We start from the raw sequence: 21,171 nt of genomic DNA on the forward strand, positions 1-21,171 counted from the left end.
AAACAACTCTATCGTGGTGCGATCTCACTCGACCTGAGCTAGACTGACTGACGGGGCATCAATCAAGCGCTGACAACTGGACGGGAGGAGTGAATCATATCGCGCGGTGCCATCTCTGATTCCCAGGTCCCCGAGTTGACCCTGCTCTCAGTAGAACATGAACACGCTTCAGCTTGGTGTTACATGGCAGCTTGGCAGCGGTTCAGCCCAGGAGGATCAGGTCAACAGGGCTTTAGGGCCCAGGCCAGGCGGGCAGACCTCCAACCTCAACAGGTAGGTTGACATAGGGGTGGGCGATACTGGCAAAAAGCATTATCACGATATGCTTCATGCAGTATCACGATACACGATATTATCACGATACTGTTTTATGCGAGTTTTTAGGTTTATTATGATTATTAGACCCACACAGATATTCTATAGATAATCTATTCATTTTTATGCTGCAGATAGAAAGATAGATAGCCTAATCTATGATTTTTTAATGATAACATTCAGATTTTTGATTAAACAATTATCATTTTTTACCTCAAAATATTTACTAGTTGGTGTGATGATGGTTCAGGTCATTCAAATGGGTCCCAGAAATGTTTTATGGGTTCCCTTAAAATGTTTTTTTTAGTGTTGTGAGCTTGTAGATCGGCTATTTTCAAAACAATTTGGCGGGACCTCTCTGGGGGTCTCGACCCACAGGTTGACAACAACCCATGCCTTACCATTGAAACTTCAGGGAAAACAAATTACCTTATGACCAACCAAAGTCAGGAGGTTTGTTATGATACAAGCTTTCTTTTTAGAGAATTACTCACTCATTATCATCCTAGCTTTTAGCTTTTCTACTAACAATAATGGCATGGTTTTATAACTAAGCCAATTATGTAATAGACGCAAAATAGACGCTACGATTTCACCGCGAGACGCGACGACACACGCATGCATCAATGGTGAAAACATAACAAACAAAGCACTTTACAAATCGCAGCAAAAAGCTACTTGTTTGTAGTTAATAAAAACAGAAGCATGGATTTACAAGGTGATCTAAATCATCTCATCAATACTGCCAGAGTGGAGACTCCAGCACAGCTTTGCAAGCAGTGAGATGGCTGATAGCGATAGCAGGACGGATAAGTACAGTAGTTTGCGTCCTGTTAGTTTAATGCATCCATTATGAAAAATATGCTCCAAAGAATGCAGGCCAAGCTGCATCCCTGCTTTACAAAGTCCCGTGAAAGTGAAACTAAATCGTGGGCCAGTGTGCCGTGCTGCTCGGTGCTCCTCAGCTCCTGCACACAACTCAGTCAGTGCTGTAGACACTCTGTAGCCTGTCTGCGCGCTGCCCGGGGGAGGGGCCGTGAAAGCAGGGGACAGATCCCCAAGCTATACGACACGTTGAGCCGCGACACGTTATAGCTTGTAGATCTGTTCTTTTTGGCGAATTACACCACCGTACTATAGAAGTATAAATTAAGCAATCGAGCTGCGACTCATGGAACGTGCACTCGCTGTATATCCAGATTCCAGAGCCTTTTCTAAATGACTGTTTGTATCACGAGAGAAACGATATTCTGAAATGGCCTATCGTGGCAAAGCTGTATCGCCGAGACGATAATTATCGTCATATCGCACACCCCTAGGTTGACACCTGGTCCAAAGGTGAGCGCTCACAGCATACATGGGCAACTGGGCGGCCCGGGGGCCGCCTTAATGCAGCCCGCAGGTTAACACATCGACTGCCCACCAGGAGGCGCCAGTCATCCCCTCTGAGTGCCCCCATAGCACTTCCATAGAAGAATACGAGGCCCTGTTGCGTCAATGCATGCGTGATGACGTCACTTGGTCACATGAGCGCAGACAGGATGTTATTGTGTAACTTACTGTATGGGCTAGTGTTGATCATAGCTGTTCACTGCCGATCAAAATTTGGACATTTTGCCGCACGCGGCCACAGTTTTAGCCATAAAACAAACATCGGAGATAAAGGGCTTTAAAGATGGGGAAATGCATTGGAGTATACGGCGAAAAACGGCCGCTCGATGCTCTCAGCGTCGACTCGAAGCGACTAGCGGCTAATGGGCTACATCCAGGCGTAGCCCCGACCTAACGGTGAGATATAAAGTTATACTGTAATTACAGTAAACGCGTCCAACGCGTCGTGGGCCTCCAGCGACATCAAAGAAATTGTCGCGTAGACACCTCGTGGGCACCCCCTGTGTTAATATCGGAATACTGATGTGATATATTATTGATTTCAGCTGTGTCAATTACAAACATGCAAACCTGAACCGCTTTAATTACCTCAATCTATTAGTAGTTGAATGACTATAGTAGTATTAAAATGTTAGTTTTTTTGTGTCCAATATATTTGTATTTAAGTTCATAAAGTTAACATAAGTATAACTAAAAGCATTTGAAATTAAATCAAAATGTTAGATTTTGCTAAAGGCGCTATGAGGATACGTTCTGGTCATTTCTCATATTGGTTTTCATGTAAAGTATGAACATAATCTTACACTAGAGACAAACACAAAGGAATGTGTTCTTCTAATACAGGGGTCTTCAACATTTTCAGGCCAAGGACCCATTAGTCAAGAGAGAGATGAAGCAGGGACCCCCACAACCCATAGATACCATATAGTTTCATTGTTTGACGGCACAATCATCAGTGTATTTTGGATTCATGTCAATTTGTGTTTTGAGATATTTAACCACTTGAACCGTCAATACTTAATAAACTTGACCTTTCACTACTTAGTCTGCTCTTTTTCTCCTCTACACCAAACCTCTTTGCTGAAAATAGCCGATCTACAAGCTCACAACGCCTCGCAGTGCGAGGCGTTGTGAGCTTGTAGATCTGCTATTTTTGTCAAAAGTTCTCTGAAAATGGATGCTAGGATTCAAGTGGTTAATATAAAAAAGGAGAAAAAAAAGCTTCCATCAGACAAAGATTTGGAGGACCCCCTGTAGTAACTCTGAGGACCCCCTGTTGAAGCCCCCTGTTCTATAATAGCTGCCCCATTACCTTCTTGGCCGGGGGGTTCCTGTTGTAGAAGTGCTGCTTGTAGGTGTCCATCCAGACCTCGGCGGCGCGGACCGTGTTCTGGAGGAAGTTGGGCCGGGCGTACGGAGCCTTCTTGGGGAACACGTGGCCCACGTGGGAGCAGGGATGGATCTCCAGGCTGCCCCCACACTGCCACACCTGGGGGGGTTGGAGGGGAATAAGACCGGTGAAGTAAGCCATTTACCATGAGAGGGAGTGGGTTGTTGGCTGATTTACCACTGTTTCAGGGTTGTGGCACGAGGCGAAATTGCTTTTCTACCACTTCTACCATATAAATGAAAGAAAACACAGTTGTAACTTGCAAGGTTATTTAGTTACAATCATTAATTGTTACAGTGGGCGGGGTCCATGAGCCAACTCAAGGTTGTTGACAAACAGAGGCATTTCCTCTCAGTGTAGGGCGGATTTCAAAATAAGAGCCTACCGTAATCTGATCAAGTCATAAATAGCCCCTAGGGAATCCTTTAACCCTTGCGTATACCTGGGATCAGCACTTTATGCAGCCTTTTATATATTGTGTGCATAGCCTACTACTAATACTATAGGATAGGCTCTTAATGTGTTAATATGATCTACAGATCTATGAAGCTCACAGCGTGGCATGAGCTATGAGCACAAATCTTTGAATATATCGTCTTTGTCGAGCGGAATCCTCGTATCTCCAAGTTTCAAATTTGTACGTTCTTTCGTAAAGTAAAGCCCTGCTTCATCATACAAGGTGGTCGCACAAAAGTAGTGAAAACAGCAGATCTACAAGCACACAACGCCTCGCGGTGCAAGGCGTTGTGTGCTTGTAGATCGGCAGTTTTCACTAGTTTAAATCATTTTTAAAATGATAAATGCAAAACGAACGGTTTTGGACATACAGGGTTTTCACCCGACAACGACAATATACAGGTATATATATATAATATTTTTAAAGCAATTTTTCAGATGGTGGTCCACGGCCAAATAAATATAATTCTGAGGGGTCCTTGACTTGAAAAAGTTGGAGAACCACTGATATAGACACAGGTTTTTCAGAAAACTCTTAGGATTTAGTTATGAATCCAGCCTCCTCACCCTGAAGGAGAGCTCCAGGTTCTCTCCTCCCCATACCTCCATGCCCATATCGTACGTTCCCAGGTACTCAAAGTAGGCCTTGCTCACAGCAAACAGGCCGCCTGCCATGGTGGGAGATCTGTGATGAATAGAGAGGACACGTGTTAATGATACAATTATAGGCAGCGGTTGGCTCAACATCTAAATTTGCTGTCAAAATCGACACTGGTCTCTTGTGTCCCTACTTTCTTGCAGAGGTGTAAAGTAGCTAAGTACATGTACTTAAGTACTGTACTTAAGTACAAGGTATTTGTACTTTACTTGAGTATGTCCAATTTCCAATACTTTTACTTCTACTCCACTACATCTCGGATCCAAATATTGTAATTTCACTCCACTACAATTATTTGAAAACTTCAGTTACTTGTTACTTTGCAGATATAAATGATTATATTATAAAATAATACATACATTAATCCACCTTAGCCTTATTTTATACTTGGGCTATTTTCAAATATGTTGTAACTTTACTTTTGGTACTTAAAGTACATTTTGATGCCAACACTTTTATACTTTTACTCAAATACATTCTGAATTCTGGACTTTTACTTGTAAGGGCTCCCTCACACCAAAATACCTATGAGAGTGGAATCCGCGTTCCGCCAATGCACTTCAATGAGAGTGAAGCGGTTTCATGCCAGCAGAGGATTTCTGCAATAAACGCTCCCTTATCATTGAAATGCATTGGCGGAACGCGGATTCCACTCTCATAGGTATTTTGGTCTGAGGGCACCCTAACAGAGTATTTCTACATTGCAGTATTGATACTTTTGAGTACTTCTTCCACCACTGCTTACTTGATAGGGTCGATGCGGCTCTTGCGTCTCTTGCGCTCCACCTCGGGCACGGCGTGCCACTGGAAGGTGAGGCGCCAGTCGAATCCCCCGATCATGGGCTCGTCCGTCTGCATGTAGAACTCGAAGGTGTTCCAGTCGATGGTGTCGATGACCGGGCACACAATGGTGCTCTCGTTCTCTCCAATCCTGGTGAGGGACGGCAGGCCGGCCCGGGGCAGACAGAAAGTAAAGTTATACCGGTTGTTATTATAGCTTTTCCATCGTGCATGCTGTAGGAGATTTACGTTGAGTTTTCAGCTCACAACGTTGGCGTCAATGGCGCGTTGCTGTGTGACCTTGCAGATCGGGAAATTGTGGCGACCGCCACCATTAATGCCATTTCCCACTCCACACGTTCCCACCCACGCCCCTCCAGGAGCCACATTTTCAGACTACAATTATGGTAATTTTTCGGGCCGGGACTAGCCTCAGGTTCGGCCCAGTAGGGCCCAGTTAGGGCCAGGCCTTAATTTTCAGGCCCGTTGAGCACTCTAATTTAGACCTGAGGACGATTCAGAAAACACTTTCTAAAAAACCTCTACTTCAGAGGGGGACCCACCTCTCCAGGAGGGGCTCAAAAACCTCTACTTTAGAGGTGCACCCACCTCTCCAGGAGGGGCTCAAAAACCTCTACTTTAGAGGTGCACCCACCTCTCCAAGAGGGGCTCAAAAACCTCTACTTCAGAGGGGCACCCACCTCTCCAGGAGGGGCTCCATCCACCCGGGGACGCACTCGCAGTGGCAGTCCAGGAACGTCAGTACGTCCCCCGTGGCGTAGGTGGCGCCGATGAGGCGCGCCCGCACCAGGCCCTCCCGCTTGTTGGTTCGTATGAGACGCACGCGCTCTAGGCTGCTGATGTACTCCTCCAGCTGGGACTTTAGGTAGCCTGCACGCACGTGCACACGCACACACACACACATGCGTACGCTCACACACCCACACACACACACACACACACACACACACACACACACACACACGTGCATGCGCACACAAACACATGCACACACACACATAGAGAGAGAGAGACACACACCTTATTATCAGTTTGTTCTTATAGTAGTCAAAACTACACATTTTTTATTTGCGATTAATTGCCATTCAAATAATTGCGATTAATGATTTACCGGTAATTGTGTTTTTGCTAAATGTGTAAATAAAAAAACAAAAGCATGAATTGACACCGGTGATAGTGCTGTAAAACAAGTCTATGAAGCTATTCAATGAAAAAGTTTCATCTAAAATAATTACACAATTGTATACAATATGTAGTATGGGTTAGTATGGTAAGTATGTAAGTATATTTTGATGCCAATACTTTTGTACTTTTAATTCCGGACTTTTAATTGTAACACAAGTATTTCTATACTGCAGTATAGATACTTTTACTTGAGTAAAAAATGGGAGTACTTTTTCCCCCACTGATGACATGCTTCAGAAACTATTCACTTGTTTCTTCCCCTGGGCTCAGAGGGATTACGCTTTGATTGATTGAATACTTTATTAGTCAGAGATGTAAACAGTACGAGGCCCTGTCTTCTACCCTGAGCCATCCCAGATTGGAAAGTGTGTACTTGGAATACCGTGGGTCATGCAGAGAAGTGGTCCAATCTGCTTGTTTTGGAAGGTCTGAAGTTTAGTTTTTATTTTCTTTTTTTTTTTACATTGAGATGTCAGAACCGAGAGTTGCAAACATACAGGTAATCAAAATAGCATTTAACCCAAAATAGATTTGAACCACTTTAACCATTATTTTACACTCCAGCTATTCAAAATGAGCAGATATACAAGCTCATAGCTGTGAGCTTGTAGATCTGTTAATATTATAATTTTGTAAATCATGAAAATGTGTGCAAATCCACACACACACACACACACACACACACACACACACACACACACACACACACACACACACACACACACACACACACACACACACACACACACACACACACACACACACACACACACACACACACACACACACACTCACTCCACTTGTCACTGCTGCCTGGCAAGTGACCTGTCCAAGATTCCATCTGACCAGGGCAGTAAAAGGCCATAGGAAATGATGTCATTGGGAGTTCAGCGCCCGCTGAAGTCACCGCTATGGTGTAACGTCTGTCTCGGGGATCATCACACACACACACACACACACACACACACACACACACATTGATTCCTTTCACAGACAGACACCCAGACACACCTAGATCCGGTGTTGGAGACAGAGCGGTATCATTCTCAGTGACCGTCCTGCTTCTCTAAAGATGTTCGGGCCGATAAAACTGTGAGCGTAGATTTGTCCGAGTTCCAGATCGCTTTGCCAACTGGGCTCCTCAGGGGACCATGGTCCACTCCAGAGACCCAATCTGAGATCTGTTGTTAATCCTGGAGTCCCTAACCTTTGGGGAAGTTTTCAAAGACAATTATTTTTTTCGATTTTTTTTATTTATTGTTATAGCTGATCAACACGCTCACAATCTGAATTTGCAATCTACAATCATGTCGTAAGCTTGTAGATCAGATATTTTCGCTCTATTTATCATACGACTTAAGTACAGTGAGTATATACTGTAGGGCAGGGTGTAAACCCACTTAAACCCTCACTGACCAGGGTCATTTTACCTCGCCCACTTTTTTTGTTAAACAGAAGGCCAGAGCTTCTCTAGGGCAGGGGTTTTCAAAGTGGGTGACGGGGCACTCTGGGGTGCCGTGACGGCAGTCCAGGGGTGCCGCGAGATAATTTGATAATATTTGGAATTTATTTGGACACTTGAAAAAATATTTAGTATCATTTTAAACTTACAAAGTTATTTTCAGTCAGTTCTAACCAAAATGGCTATTATCTCAAAGTTTTCCTCACAACATAATCACTAAAATATCGTCACTCTTGGGCAGAAACCTCATTATCTCCAAGTTTCAAATGTGTACGTCTTTTGGTGAAGCAAAGCCCTGCTTCATCATACAAGACTGTCGCACAAAACTAGTGAAAACAGCCGATCTACAAGCACACAACGCCAGAGGGAAAGCTTAACCCATTTAGAACGGGTACACATTATTGTGGGCTCGCCTGTAAGGCGAGCACACTCTAGATGTTGTCATTATTTATTTCTATACTATACTATACTATACTATACTATACTATACTATAATACATATCAAGATTCTCCTCAAAACTTCGGTTCCTTTCTACTCCTACATACTTAGTGAGAAAATGAAAATAAAAACATCAATGTGTTCAGCTTACAGTGGCAAAGTGTGCTATTATTTATTATAGCAATCGGCCAAATGGTGGCGCTGTAGGAAGCCTTCGAAAGTGTGAACTTTGAACAGGTATAGCTCATGCTGTGTTATACGTACAGCCATGAAACCTGTATACACTTATGCGTCTCCTCATGCCGAACAACTTTTACCCTCTAACTTTTGACCTCTGACCTTTAGGTCTCCCACAATTCGGAATTATATGAAAAACAGTAAAAATCTATCTCCTCCTGGGATTTTCACATGAACTTTGGACCAATACGGTCAAACTGTCTGGTCGGATTTCTTTTAAAGTGAAATATAATTTTTTAATAATTCAATAGATATTGCGGTTTTATGCAAATTATTCTTCTGCCTCTAAATCATACATGCAAAGTTACACGTTCATGGCATTTGGCAAAGATGTAGAGGGTTAGTCAAAGTATCACTGAAACCAATTTTATTCAAATCGGCCAAATGGTGGCGCTGTAGGAAGCCTTCGAAAGTGCGAACTTTGAACAGGTATAGATCATGCTCTGTTTTAAGTACAGCCATGAAACCTGTATACACGTATGCGTCTCCTCATGCCGAACAAATGTTACGCTCTGACTTTAACCTCTGACCTTTAGATCCCCCAGAATTTTGAATTATATGAAAAACAGTAAAAATCTATCTCCTCCTGGGATTTTTGCGTTACGCGCACAAAACTTTTTTCACATGAACTTTGGACCAATACGGTCAAACTGTCTGGTCGGATTTCTTTTAAAGTGAAATGTATTTTTTTAATAATTCAATAGATATTGCGGTTTTATGCAAATTATTCTTCTGCCTCTAAATCATACATGCAAAGTTACACGTTCATGGCATTTGGCAAAGATGTAGAGGGTTAGTCAAAGTATCACTGAAACCAATTTTATTCCAATCGGCCAAAGGGGGGCGCTATACGAAGCGTTTGAAAATTCAAACTTCAAACGGGCATAAGTCATGACTCGTTTCGTTTGAAGACATGCAACTTGTTACACGCGTGCTTTGACTCAAGCGGAAGACATCTGTGTCGTTGTTAAGTAAGCTCCGCCCTTCGATTTTCCTCCATTTTGAGCAGTTTGTAAAACGCGTAAACCCGCTTATATTCTGGAATTTTCGCTCCACGTGCACAAAACTTTTTTTACGTGAACTTTGGACCGATATCTAAAGATCTGTCAGATCGGATTTCTTTAAAATTGAAACATGCTTTTTTAAATAAATTCAATGAATATTGCAGTTTTATGCAAATTATTCTTCTGCCTCTAAATCATACATGCAAAGTAACATGTTCATGGCATTTGGCAAAGATGTAGAGTGTTAGTCCAAATATCACTAAAACCAATCTTACCCCAATTGGCCAAAGGGGGGCGCTATATCATTTTGAGCAGTTTGTGAAACGCTTAAACCCGTTGGGATTTTTTTTGCAATTTGCATGAAACATTCTACACACAATCTAAGGACCTTTATCTAATATGCCTATGAAGTGCACAGTCTGCACACACACACACACAAAAAAATAATGAATATAGCTGCAAGCAGCGATAAAGTGGCCAAAGCCAAAAACACCTCAAATCATGAACACAGCCTGCAATGTGCGTGAAATCTTGCAAGCACATTCCCAATAGGTCAAGGAACAGATACCACCCTTCTTACATTGGCCTGTTATAGCGCCACCAGCGGGTCAACTTTTGCACAACACATTTTTGGAACAAAATGGACCAATCTTTGACGTCAGTAACGTCAAAGAGAGCACTGCCTGCGATCTTGACATTTTGTGCTTTTATAGCCATTGTTTTCTGGCTTGAAGCGAGCCCACAATTGTTTCGAAGGAACAATATTTTTCTAGTTGTGTATCATTATTGAATGCTTTAACTATTGAAAAATAGCAGATATACAAGCTCACAGCGCGGCACTCGCGAGCTTGTAGATCTGCTATTTTTGAAAAATCGTGAAAATTAGAATTTTGACCTGATTCTATAAGTGTCTTTTGAATCCTTCTAAGGTTTTTTGAAAAACCTATGTTTCTATGTCAGCAATCTGGCCAGCCATCGTCAAAGAAATAAAAAGGTCCTTTTCACTTAACTGGAGCTCAGTTAGTCTGTTCTTGAGAGACTACTATGACAGTGGTTCTCAAACCTTTTCATGTGAAGGACCCCCAAAATGATATTTATTTGGCCACGGACCCGCATCTCAAAATATCTAGTTCCAGGGACCACCCAGAAGCAAAATTTGAGTTACAAACGTTTGCTTTAAAAATACATATTCAAAGATTTGCACTCGGTGCCGCGATGTGAGCTTGTATATCTGCTATTTTTCACTGGTTAAAGCATTCAATAATTCTAGGCTTAAGAGTCTGGTGGGAATGATTTGTAACCTGGCTTTTACTGTAAAAGTAATAATGTCCTCATTGAGAGCAGTGTTCTCACACAGTGTTCACGCACACGCGCGCACACACACACACACACACACACACACACACACACACACACACACACACACACACACACACACACACACACACACACACACACACACACACACACACACACACACACACACACACACACACACACACACACAGACAGACAGACAGGGAGGGAGGCAAGACAGTTCTGTAAGATTCACGTAGTTACAGGAATGCACGCCATTGTGCCTCCCATTGTTTGCCTCTCATCGCGGTACTGATGATGGCACTGACACAAAGCAACCTGCCTGGCTGGCAGTGGGAGAACGAGGGCCCCCCGGGGGCCTTTCATTCATTCAATCAGTCATTCATTGCATCACCTTTAGGGCTTACGGCAAGCTCGTCCAAAGAAAAAAGGTTTGGGGTTTGTTCGTTCGCCGTATCATCGGGGAGGATCAGAGGGGCAACGCCGCACCGCATTCCATCGTGCGTGTGCAGAATGCGTCCCGTCTCGTTCCTATTGCTATTGTTATCTTGTCGACATGACAGCTTGGTTCCCAGCGCACTAAATTTAGTCTCTGTCGGGTGTAAACCTCATGCAGTATGTCCCAGGGGCGTCGCACCAAATTCTGGGCCCTATTTTTGTCAAAATCGTGAAAATGTGTGCAAGAATCCTATGTTTCCATGTCAGTGGTGCTTAAACTTTTTCATGTCAAGGAGCCCCAAGGTGATATGTATTTGGCCACGGACCCCCATCTCAAAATATTTCGTTCCAGGGACCAGAGAAGCAAAATTTGAGTTACAAATGTTCCCTTAAAAATATATATATATTCAAAGATTTTCACACATTTTCATGACTTTTCAAAAATAGCAGATCTACAAGCTCGCAGCGCGCGCTGTGAGCTTGTATATCTGTTATTTTTTAATAGCTAAAGTTACTACTAACCCCTCCACCTTGGGCCCTAATAACTCAGTCCCACTTTCCCCCCCTTGTGACGCCCCTGGTATGTCCACAAACTGTCACTCCAAGCGATTCAAATTCAAACGACAGCACAAGTAGCAGATGGTTTTGTGCAACGCTGTGGTATGATCAAGTAGGGGCGTTAATTTGCGTGAAAAAAAAACAACAATCCGCGACACGGAGAAAAGTGGTTTCTTCCCGACAGCAGCGATTTTACTCTTTAGCTTGGTTCGTCAAGTGTCACTGTTGGTTAGGGTTTTGATGACCTGTACGACGTAAATTGCAAGAGAAAGGAGCCTGGAGATCTGACGTGGCGGCTGAATTGGAAACCTAGGATGAGGCTCCTCTATCTGTTTTGAGCAATCAAGCTTATACAAATGGGGTTTTCATTCTGTTCTCTGCCTGCCTGGGTCCGTCTTTCTCTCTCAAACAAAAACCTTTTAAATGGAATATTTAACTAGTCACACATCCCTGCCACGTTCGTCCCAAGGGACAAGGGACCAGAGCCCATGTACCTGTCAAACTACTTCACTCAGCTAAGGGGTCCTTGGCCTGAGAACGTTGAAGACCCCCTGGTTTACAACATCATTATGGTTCTCAAAGCTAACTCTGACCTCGGTCGCTGTAGTCGTCGATGAGGATGACCTCTTTGAGCAGGATGGCGGGCGTGGTCTCCAGCACGCTGTGGATGGTCCTCAGCAGCGTGGACCAGGCCTCGTTGTAGAAGGCGATGATCACAGAGGTGGTGGGCAGCCGGCGGTAGTCAAACTTCTTGGCTCGGCATCTATCGGGACCAATGTGACAAGAATGTTGATTGATTGATTGATTGAATACTTTATTGACCCATTAGGGCTGTCACGATTATGCCGTTTTACATGACGATTCATTGTCACTCAAATAATTGCGATTAACGATTTTAATTGTGTATTTATCGTTGACAATTACATTTCTGTTTGGCCTTTGAAGTTGCACGTGGCAATCATGACACATAACTTAAATATACAAAGAAATATTTGACAATTTTATACTTAAAAAAGATAGTTGATAGTGGAAATAGCCGATGCGACACGTTGTGAGCTTGTAGATCTGCTATTGCCACTACCTTTTGAAAGTGTTTGTAACTATATTAACATTTCTCAACATGGAAACGATTATGACGATTCTAGGACCCCTAGAATTATACGTATTCGCCCACCGACCCCATCTCAAAATATTTCGTTCCAGGGACCCAGAGAAAAACGATTTTAGTTACATATGTTTGCTTTAAAAACACATACAGGTATATTCAAAGATTTGCACAATTTGTCAAGACTTTTCAAAAATAGCAGATATACAAGCTCATATAGCGCAGCTCAGGGGTGAGAACAGTGGAGCTCTGGTGTTGTTTCTCACTCTTTTGGAGTAGTTTGACAGATACATGGGCCCTTGTCCCTTGGGACCAAAGTGACAGGGATGTGTGACTATAGTCATTAAATCTTCCATTTAACTGCTCTTTTTCCCAATGACCCCCATAACTCTGGGACCTTCAGGTCAACATTCATGTCAAACCAGAAACAGTATACAACGGATAGCAAAAATAGCCTATATCTACAAGCTTCTTGGAAACGGTTGACATTTCTTTCGACTATTTCTGACAATATAATGACATGTCCAAAAAGAGCTTGCAGTTGCATTCATTCCCAAGCTCTGGTACGTAGGATTCCATCCCAGGCCAGCGGAGGTTCCAGTCAGACATAGTCATGAGCATTGGTTGCGACCGTATATGTGTAACGCCTGACACTGTGGTTCCCCTGACACATAACTGTGACATCACAGCCTCAGGTGACATCGCAGTGATGTCAGATACTCAGAGCAGGGATCTCCATATATAGGCATAAACAGGTGACATGATGCCAGATAGATACTCAGAGCAGGGATCTCCATATTTGGGCATAGAAGAGATTCTGTTAGGGATCTCCATATATGGGCATAAAAGGGATTCTGTTAGGGATCTCCATATATGGGCATAAAAGGGATTCTGTTAGGGAGCTCCATATATGGACATACAAGGGATCCCAGATGATGCCCTGTTAGGAGAACCACACTAACAGAATCCACATATGGCCAAGACAGATGGCCTTAGGATAGAGTTCTCAAATTCTGCCCGGGTAGGGCCTAAAATGTAAGCTAATTAGTCGGGCCGGGTAGGGCCTCGGGCTCAATGAAAAAATTAAATATTTGTTTTGTATTATTTTATTACTATTACTATATGATAGACCCGACCATACCCGACCCGACCCCACGTTTTCGGGTCGGATAGGGCCTAAAATGTATACTAACTAGTAGGGCCAGGTGCGTCTAGTGGATTACCAAGCTTGTTTAAGGACATGGTTTCGGACCCAAGCTTGTGATTGGCTGAACCGGAGGTAGGGAGCGCTCCATTGTAGTCACTTGGACCGCGGCAGAGGAGGTGAATAGAATGCGTTTATCGTGGGCTTATAACGATTGCATTCACCACGGCTTCGTAACTCTGATTGATTTCTAGCAAACAGTATAAGGACAGTCTCCCTCCAGCTATTTATATACATAAAGTCTTGATGGAAGTTGGGTGGAATGTCCAAAACTATTCCTTTTCAGTTACTTGCAGATTTTCTACTTATGATGCTTTTGTGTGGCGCTGTAGTATGATCAAGTAGCACATTCATTTACAAAACATAAAATATATACACACACACGTACACAGTATTATGGTCGAGGTGGATTTGTGGGGGCGTGGACGTTGTTTGGTTCTGTTCCAGATGGGAATCATTATGGCCAATAAAAAAAGAGCCAGAGAAATATGTGTGCAGAAGGAATCACACCAATGATCAACATACCACAGAGCAGCTCTTAGAGAGACCACAGCAACATGGCCAAACACAGAGAGAGAGAGAGAGAGAGAGAGAGAGAGAGAGAGAGAGAGAAGCCCAGCTGGCTGAAAGCGAGAGCTAGGTTGCTACGAGATTTGAACAAGGACAGCAGAGGACGCGTTGCCGTGTGTGTGCTAGAAAAAGAAAAGGAAACAGCTTGTACATCTAAAAAAGTAAAAACAAACACGCTTGCATGCACAGACAAACTCACACACAGTGGGCTGCCTGTCCACATGCTTCGACACACACACACACACACACACACACACACACACACACACACACACACACACACACACACTAGGGGTGCAGGAAAAAATCCATTCGAACTCGAATCGCGTTTCTATCATGGTAAGATTCAGCATCGATTCTCATTTTCCAAAAAAAAAAATTATGTTGTGTTTGTACAAGTTAAAAGAACGTGTGCAAGCATGAATGAATCAGACATGTTGTCTTGGATTTACCTTTGTGCGTTTACATTATTGCAATAAGTTGATAAAACCTTTACAATTATAAAAGCTACGTAAATGTACTCTCCTTTCATGCCAGCAGACTGGAGTAGATCCTGATATCCAATGAATTGAATAGAGAATCGTTATGAATCGTTAATCGCTATACGTTTTTTTAAATCGGAAAATAGTCCTTTCTGAATCGAATCGTTTGGATTTGAAAGAATTAAAAAAAAAACTAATAGTGACCCCAAGAATCGATTATGAATCGAATCGTGGGATACCCAAAGATTCGCAGCCCTAACACACGCACACACACACACACACACACACACACACACACACACACACACACACACACACACACACACACAAACAAGAGTAAAGTGGGCTTAATAGTAATAGTGGAGCTGCATTCATCCGTCCAGCACCGGAGCCCAGGGACAGACAGACAATAAGGGATAGTTAGTGTTCTATACTCTGAGAGCTGCCGCTGGGCAGCCTTTTTAGTTAGCTCTCTCTCTCTTTTCTTCTCTCTCTCTCTCTCTCTATCTCTCGTACATATTCTCATGAATGCTCCTAAATGAGCTGGGTTTTCACAATGGAGATAGACAGCAGGCCTGGGTCTCATTAAGGGAGGGGATGGGGGGGGGGGGGGGGGGGATGGGGGGGGGGGCTCATTAGGGGAGGCGAGAGGAGGAAGAACAGGGTAATAAAATACATTACAGTCCAAGGGCGTCAAGACTCACGCTGCCAACATCACTTACTGAGCAGCAAGCTGAGAACAGCTGGACACCATGAGGCCAGTTGGACAGAGAGACAGAAAGACAGACAGAGAGAGAGACAGACAGACAGACAGACAGACAGAGAGGCTGGTTCTGCTTCACCAAAACCCACGCAGCGTTGCATCCTCAGAACCCCCAGTTAGACGTAGGCCCCATTTACATGAAGACGATACATTGAGTTGTTTCCAAAGCGTTTCCAAAGCGTTCACTGTACAGACGGAATCGTCTCAAGAAGTCTCGTTCACACATAAGCCGGTTTTCCACAGGCCCAACTACACACCACTCCACACCACACCGCCCACTTGTGTCAGGTTTTCCACTACAAGGAACTGGGTAGAGTGGTGTGAAAGTGGTACTTAACGGGGTACTTAAACGGCTCCACTCTCGAGTGGACCCGGCCTGGGCTAAGTGAGGCCAAATCAGTGACGTATACACGCTGCTGATACTGATTGGTCAGAGACAGAGTCTCACGGCTGAGCTGTGTCTTTCAACACAACAACTTGAGACAGATTTTAGTATGCAGTCACGGCTGCAAATCAAATATAAAAGCAAAGCCTGTTTGTTTTATATATCTGTTTATAAAGAGGACGATTAGGCAGAATTGTGTTCCCCAGCCCTGCAGTTGAGATACCACGAAGCACCAAGAACATTAATCAACACAAACAGTAGACATAGGCTATATTGTCGCGAGTCGCAATTATCAACGGCAAATGCGTCGGCAATCCGTTATTTTATATAGATCTCAGTGAGATGTCTCCTGTTTGTATTTGTAACTGCATGTGTTGAACGAATCTACAGTAGCCTACATGACATGTACTGTCCTGTTGCTGCGCTAGCATAGCCTCTACATTAGCTTACTTCTTTGGGGAGTTTGGCCAATAAAGTTATAATTTGACCATGAACATCCCAACGTTAGTCGTTGCTATAGTTGTTAAGACTTGATGAAGACCTGTGTGAGTGTGTGGCATCTAAAACATTGTCCACCACATCTCTGTGTTGAATGGGGAAAATAATCTACAGTAGCCTACATGTACTGTACTGTAGCTTAGCATGTATGCTAGCGCAACTAGCCTCTACTCTTCTTTGTGTGGTTTGGCCAATAAAGTTATTATTTGACTATGTTCACCCCGACGTTAGTCGTCGCTATAGTTGTAAAGACTCGATGAAGACCTGTGTGAGTGTGTGGCATCTAAAACATTGTCCACCACATCTCTAAAAATAATTAGCGCAAGTTAGCATCTCCGTTGTGTTTACAGACTGAGAACGAGTATCCGTATGTTGAAAGGGGCGTCGATATATTTCGGGAGCGGAGGGGAGGAGGGGGAGAGGGGAGGAGGAGAGGAGGGGAGGGTACTGTAGTGGAAAACCTACATACAAAATGCGGTGCGGTGCGGTGTCGTGCCGTGTCGTGTAGTGTCGGGCTAAAAAGTGGTATGGAAAACCGGCTATAGATATCAAAGGGGGCTTGAGCCCCTGCCATTTTATCCGTCTGTAAAAAAGTGCCCTCTCCAGACCATGAATGCAGTTTTTATTATGGTGAAAGAAATGCAAATGCCCTCTATTCCAAATATGTTTGATTTTCATTATCGCGAGAACAATAGCTTCCACTTTAACATTGCAACTTTTCAGGAATAGAAAGCCTGCATTTTCTATTAGCTTGGATTCCCCATTGATGATGTCACAAGACTATGGATTTCTGAACTTCCCACAGCTCTCCAAAAAGACTTGGACAGAGTAGATTTATTTTTGCAATTTTATTATTACATTAGTGAGGACCTATTATATGAAGAAAGGGTGAAAAGTGGTGAAGTAATCCTTTAAGTATGGATTTTATTTGAAATTAAATCAAAATGTTACATTTCAGGATAAAAAGAAAAAGAAAAAAAAGGGGTTTCCAAATAAAAGTAGCGAAAAATAGTGACGCGTTTTGAGCTTGTAGATTGGCTATTTTTGCTGCTTTTGTATGACATACTACTACTAGTATGTCGAAGTAGAACATAACAATATGCAATGTGGCCCCCTAGACTAGTGAGTGTGTAAATATAGTGACCCTCTCCATCATCAAATTTGCCCACCCCTGGTTGCGACCGTCAGGTCACAGTTACTTTCAAAACCTCCACCGGCTGTCAATCTGTAAGTCTGTCAGTCACGTCACATCACACTTTTGCCACCACCGTTGCCCCTTATCCATGCCATTCTCACATGGCCCTCTTCTAGCGCTACCATCAGGCCGATTTTTGCAAAACACATTTTTGGACACTGCTGCTACAGATTTGGGCCTAAAATCACGCAAAGTGAATGGCAAATCACAACCTCCGCTCCAACATGGATCTGTCCCATTTCCCATATTCGCTCCTGATTGGCTACGATTGCCTTCTAAAGTTTGTGTATGCGACCTGGCGGTAGCTTATCTCCCGATTAGGGAGTCTTACTGGTCTAAGGTATATATAAATGACATAGTTCAATGTTGAAAATGAGTGGTATTCCCCTTTAGTGGACGAAAGAACACGATGGCTCCTACTCACTCGGCCATGCGGTGGTCCTGGATGTGTCGATGGAGGGAGATCTTGTCGCTGGCGTAGATGTTGATGGCGTAGCGCTCCACGCTGTCCTGCTCCAGCTTCTTGTCATCGGGGCTGAGGTTGCTGAGGCGCGTGGCGTGGCCCCACTCGCCCGGCGCGTTGCTGTCCGGCGCCGGCTTCACGTACACGGGCCGCGCCAGCTGGCCCTCCGCGCCCGCGGCGGCGCCACCGCTCTCCTCCAGCGTGAACTGCCGCACCAGGAGGCTGCGGCCGCCCCCGTCCTCTGGAGGGATGGGAGAGAATGATGCAACATTCAGATAACCTCTGGAGGGATCGGAGAGAATGATGCAACATTCAGATAACCGTTGACTCGTCCACTTCCGGAATGTGATATTTTGCCCACAGCGTTTTTTGCATTTTCTAGTATTGAAAATTTGAAATACTTCAGTAAAGTAAAAGTTCCTGAAAATTGTAATTAAGTACAATACTTTAATAAAGTTACTTTACACCACTGGTTATACAGTGCTTTTTATTTTTTATTTTTTGCCTTGAGCATTTCTAGTTTAAATCATCATGACATGTGTTTACTCAATTATAGTCACATTAATTTGATAATGAATGATGAAGTATGTTTCTAGGCTTTCTACTGGCTATACAGAGTCAAGACCCGCCCTCCGGCCAATAGCATTCATTTGAATCATTTCCTAAGGAAGATGGTGGATCTGCATTCGCTGACAAATAGGCTTCATGTACGGTCTGTGTCCATTTCTTTTTTTACAGTCTATGCCAGGGGTCTTCAACAGGGGGTCCAGGACCCCTAGGGGGTCCTCAGAGTTACTACAGGGGCTGCCAAATCTTTATGTGTTAGGATAATTATTTTAGATTAACTATTTTAGATTAACAACTTGAACCCTTGCATCCCTATTCTGAGGAGAACTTTGGCTTAAAATAGCAGATCTACAAGCTCTCAACGCCTCGCAGCGCGAGGCAGCGCGAGGCGTAGAGAGCTTGTAGATTGGCTAATTTCGGAAAATAGGTTGGGTGTGGAGGTAAAAAAAAAAAGAGTAGACCAAGTACATAGTGAAAGGTCAAGTTTACAAAGTATCGTCAATTTAAGTAATTAGATGTCTGAAAAAACACATTAACACGAATCCAACATCAACTGCTGACAGTGCTGTCAAACAAGTCTATGAATCTACCTATGAACATGAACATGTAGAGGGGGTCCCCTGCTTCATCTCGTCTCTCAGTTAAGGCAGTGGTTCTCCACCTTTTCAGGCCACCCTATTTTCACAATTTCCGCCTATAATATTTGACAAATGGCCATTGTTTAAGGTATTAAAAAGTCCTTAAATTGTCACTTTAGAAATGTGCTATACACTTGTTGTTGGTTTGCTTAATGTGTTGAGTGAGAAAACAGTGTTGCACATTAAGTTAATCATCTGGGGACCCCCCAAATTAATTTGGGGACCCCCCTGGAGATCCCGACCCACAGGTTGAGAACTACTGAGTTCCAAGGAGTCCTTGGGCTGAAAACGTTGAAGACCCCTGGCCTATGCTTTTACACATCCCTACCGTCCTCCCCTCCTCGTCCTCCTCCTCCTCTAGCCGCGGCAGCGCCCCCAGCAGGTGACAGGGAGGAGCGTCCCACCACCACGTAGGCCAGCCACAGCAGCCACAGGAAGAAGGCAGCCTTGGCCAGCGTGCCCAGTTTGCGCGAGCAGCGCCCCCTCATGGCTCAGCTGGCTGGGGAGAGTGGCGGGGTGGGGCGGCGACTCGCTCTGCTGAGCCGCTGTCAGGGTGTCCTGCAGGACACGGCGCCCTCTGTGGGGGGAAAAGGAAACAACAGCAAACGTCATTACAGGCTTGCAACGGACAATTTATGACTGGAGGGGTCCGATATTGATATAGCTCATCCAGGCAGCTGTTTTAGGAGCCCCCTCCCCCCGCCCATGCAACGCAGCTCACAACACACAGCAGCGCAACGCAATCATATAGATCAGGGGTCTTCAACAGGGGGTCCTCCAAATCTTTGAGTGATAGAAACCTTTTTCTTCATTTTTTATATTAACCACTTGAACCCTAGTGTCCATATTCTGAGAACCTTTGCCAGAAATAGCCGATCTAAGCTCACAACACCTCACGCTGATTTTCGGCAAAGAGGTTTGGTGTAGAGGGGAAAAAGAGCTGACTAAGGAAAGGTCAAGTTCATAAGGTATTGACGGTTAAAGTGGTTAAATATCTGAAAATACAAATTAACGTGAGTTAATTAACTGAGTACGTACACCCCCCCCCCCCCCCCCCCCAACCACTCTAATCCACCCCCCTGTCATTGTGTGCCATAATAATAACAATAAGGTTTATGTACGCTTCATGACTCCGAAAAGCACCGGGGACAAGAAGAGAACCCAAGGGAGATGGGAAAAAATAGCCTTGAGGCCTTATAGGAGCTCACCACTTTGATGGGTGCCACATCACAACATCTCACTCAAAAACTTAACCTCCCCTTTAATTGAATAAGCACCATCCATCAGTGTTCATTTTGTAGACTAAAACGTATCTTTTTTTTAATCTTGAGATGGAGGTCCGGGGCCAAATAAACGGAAAAAACAAACCCAAAGTCGCTTGTATTAAGCAGACATGGCAACACTGATCGCTGCTAGGCTGGCAGGCCACTCCTGACTAAACAGAGCGCCACCGCCACACACACACACACACACACACACACACACACACACACACACACACACACACACACACACACACACACACACACACACACACACACACACACACACACACACACACACACACACACACACACACACACACACACACACACACACACACACACACACACGGCTCCAGTGTGTCCCCCAACAACCGCCATTCACAA

At 44.0% G+C, this 21,171-nt stretch overlaps 1 protein-coding gene across 1 annotated transcript in view; it reads right to left on the reverse strand.

Annotated features, from left to right (window-relative positions):
• poc1bl (POC1 centriolar protein homolog B (Chlamydomonas), like) overlaps nucleotides 1-21,171 on the reverse strand; it is a 51,453-nt gene that overhangs the window by 20,649 nt on the left and 9,633 nt on the right. The window contains exons 2-8 of the mRNA XM_080734991.1: nucleotides 19,851-20,099; nucleotides 18,279-18,558; nucleotides 12,246-12,415; nucleotides 5,693-5,882; nucleotides 4,957-5,142; nucleotides 4,121-4,238; nucleotides 3,020-3,196 (exon numbers count right to left, since the gene is read on the reverse strand). Of these exons, the coding sequence (XP_080591117.1) occupies nucleotides 3,020-3,196; nucleotides 4,121-4,238; nucleotides 4,957-5,142; nucleotides 5,693-5,882; nucleotides 12,246-12,415; nucleotides 18,279-18,558; nucleotides 19,851-20,010 (1,281 nt within the window). The 5' untranslated portion in view covers nucleotides 20,011-20,099. The remainder of the gene's footprint in view (nucleotides 1-3,019; nucleotides 3,197-4,120; nucleotides 4,239-4,956; nucleotides 5,143-5,692; nucleotides 5,883-12,245; nucleotides 12,416-18,278; nucleotides 18,559-19,850; nucleotides 20,100-21,171) is intronic.

The sequence above is a fragment of the Nannobrachium achirus genome (assembly GCF_963921795.1).
Source record: "Nannobrachium achirus genome assembly, chromosome: 10".
Taxonomy (NCBI): Eukaryota; Metazoa; Chordata; class Actinopteri; order Myctophiformes; family Myctophidae; genus Nannobrachium; species Nannobrachium achirus.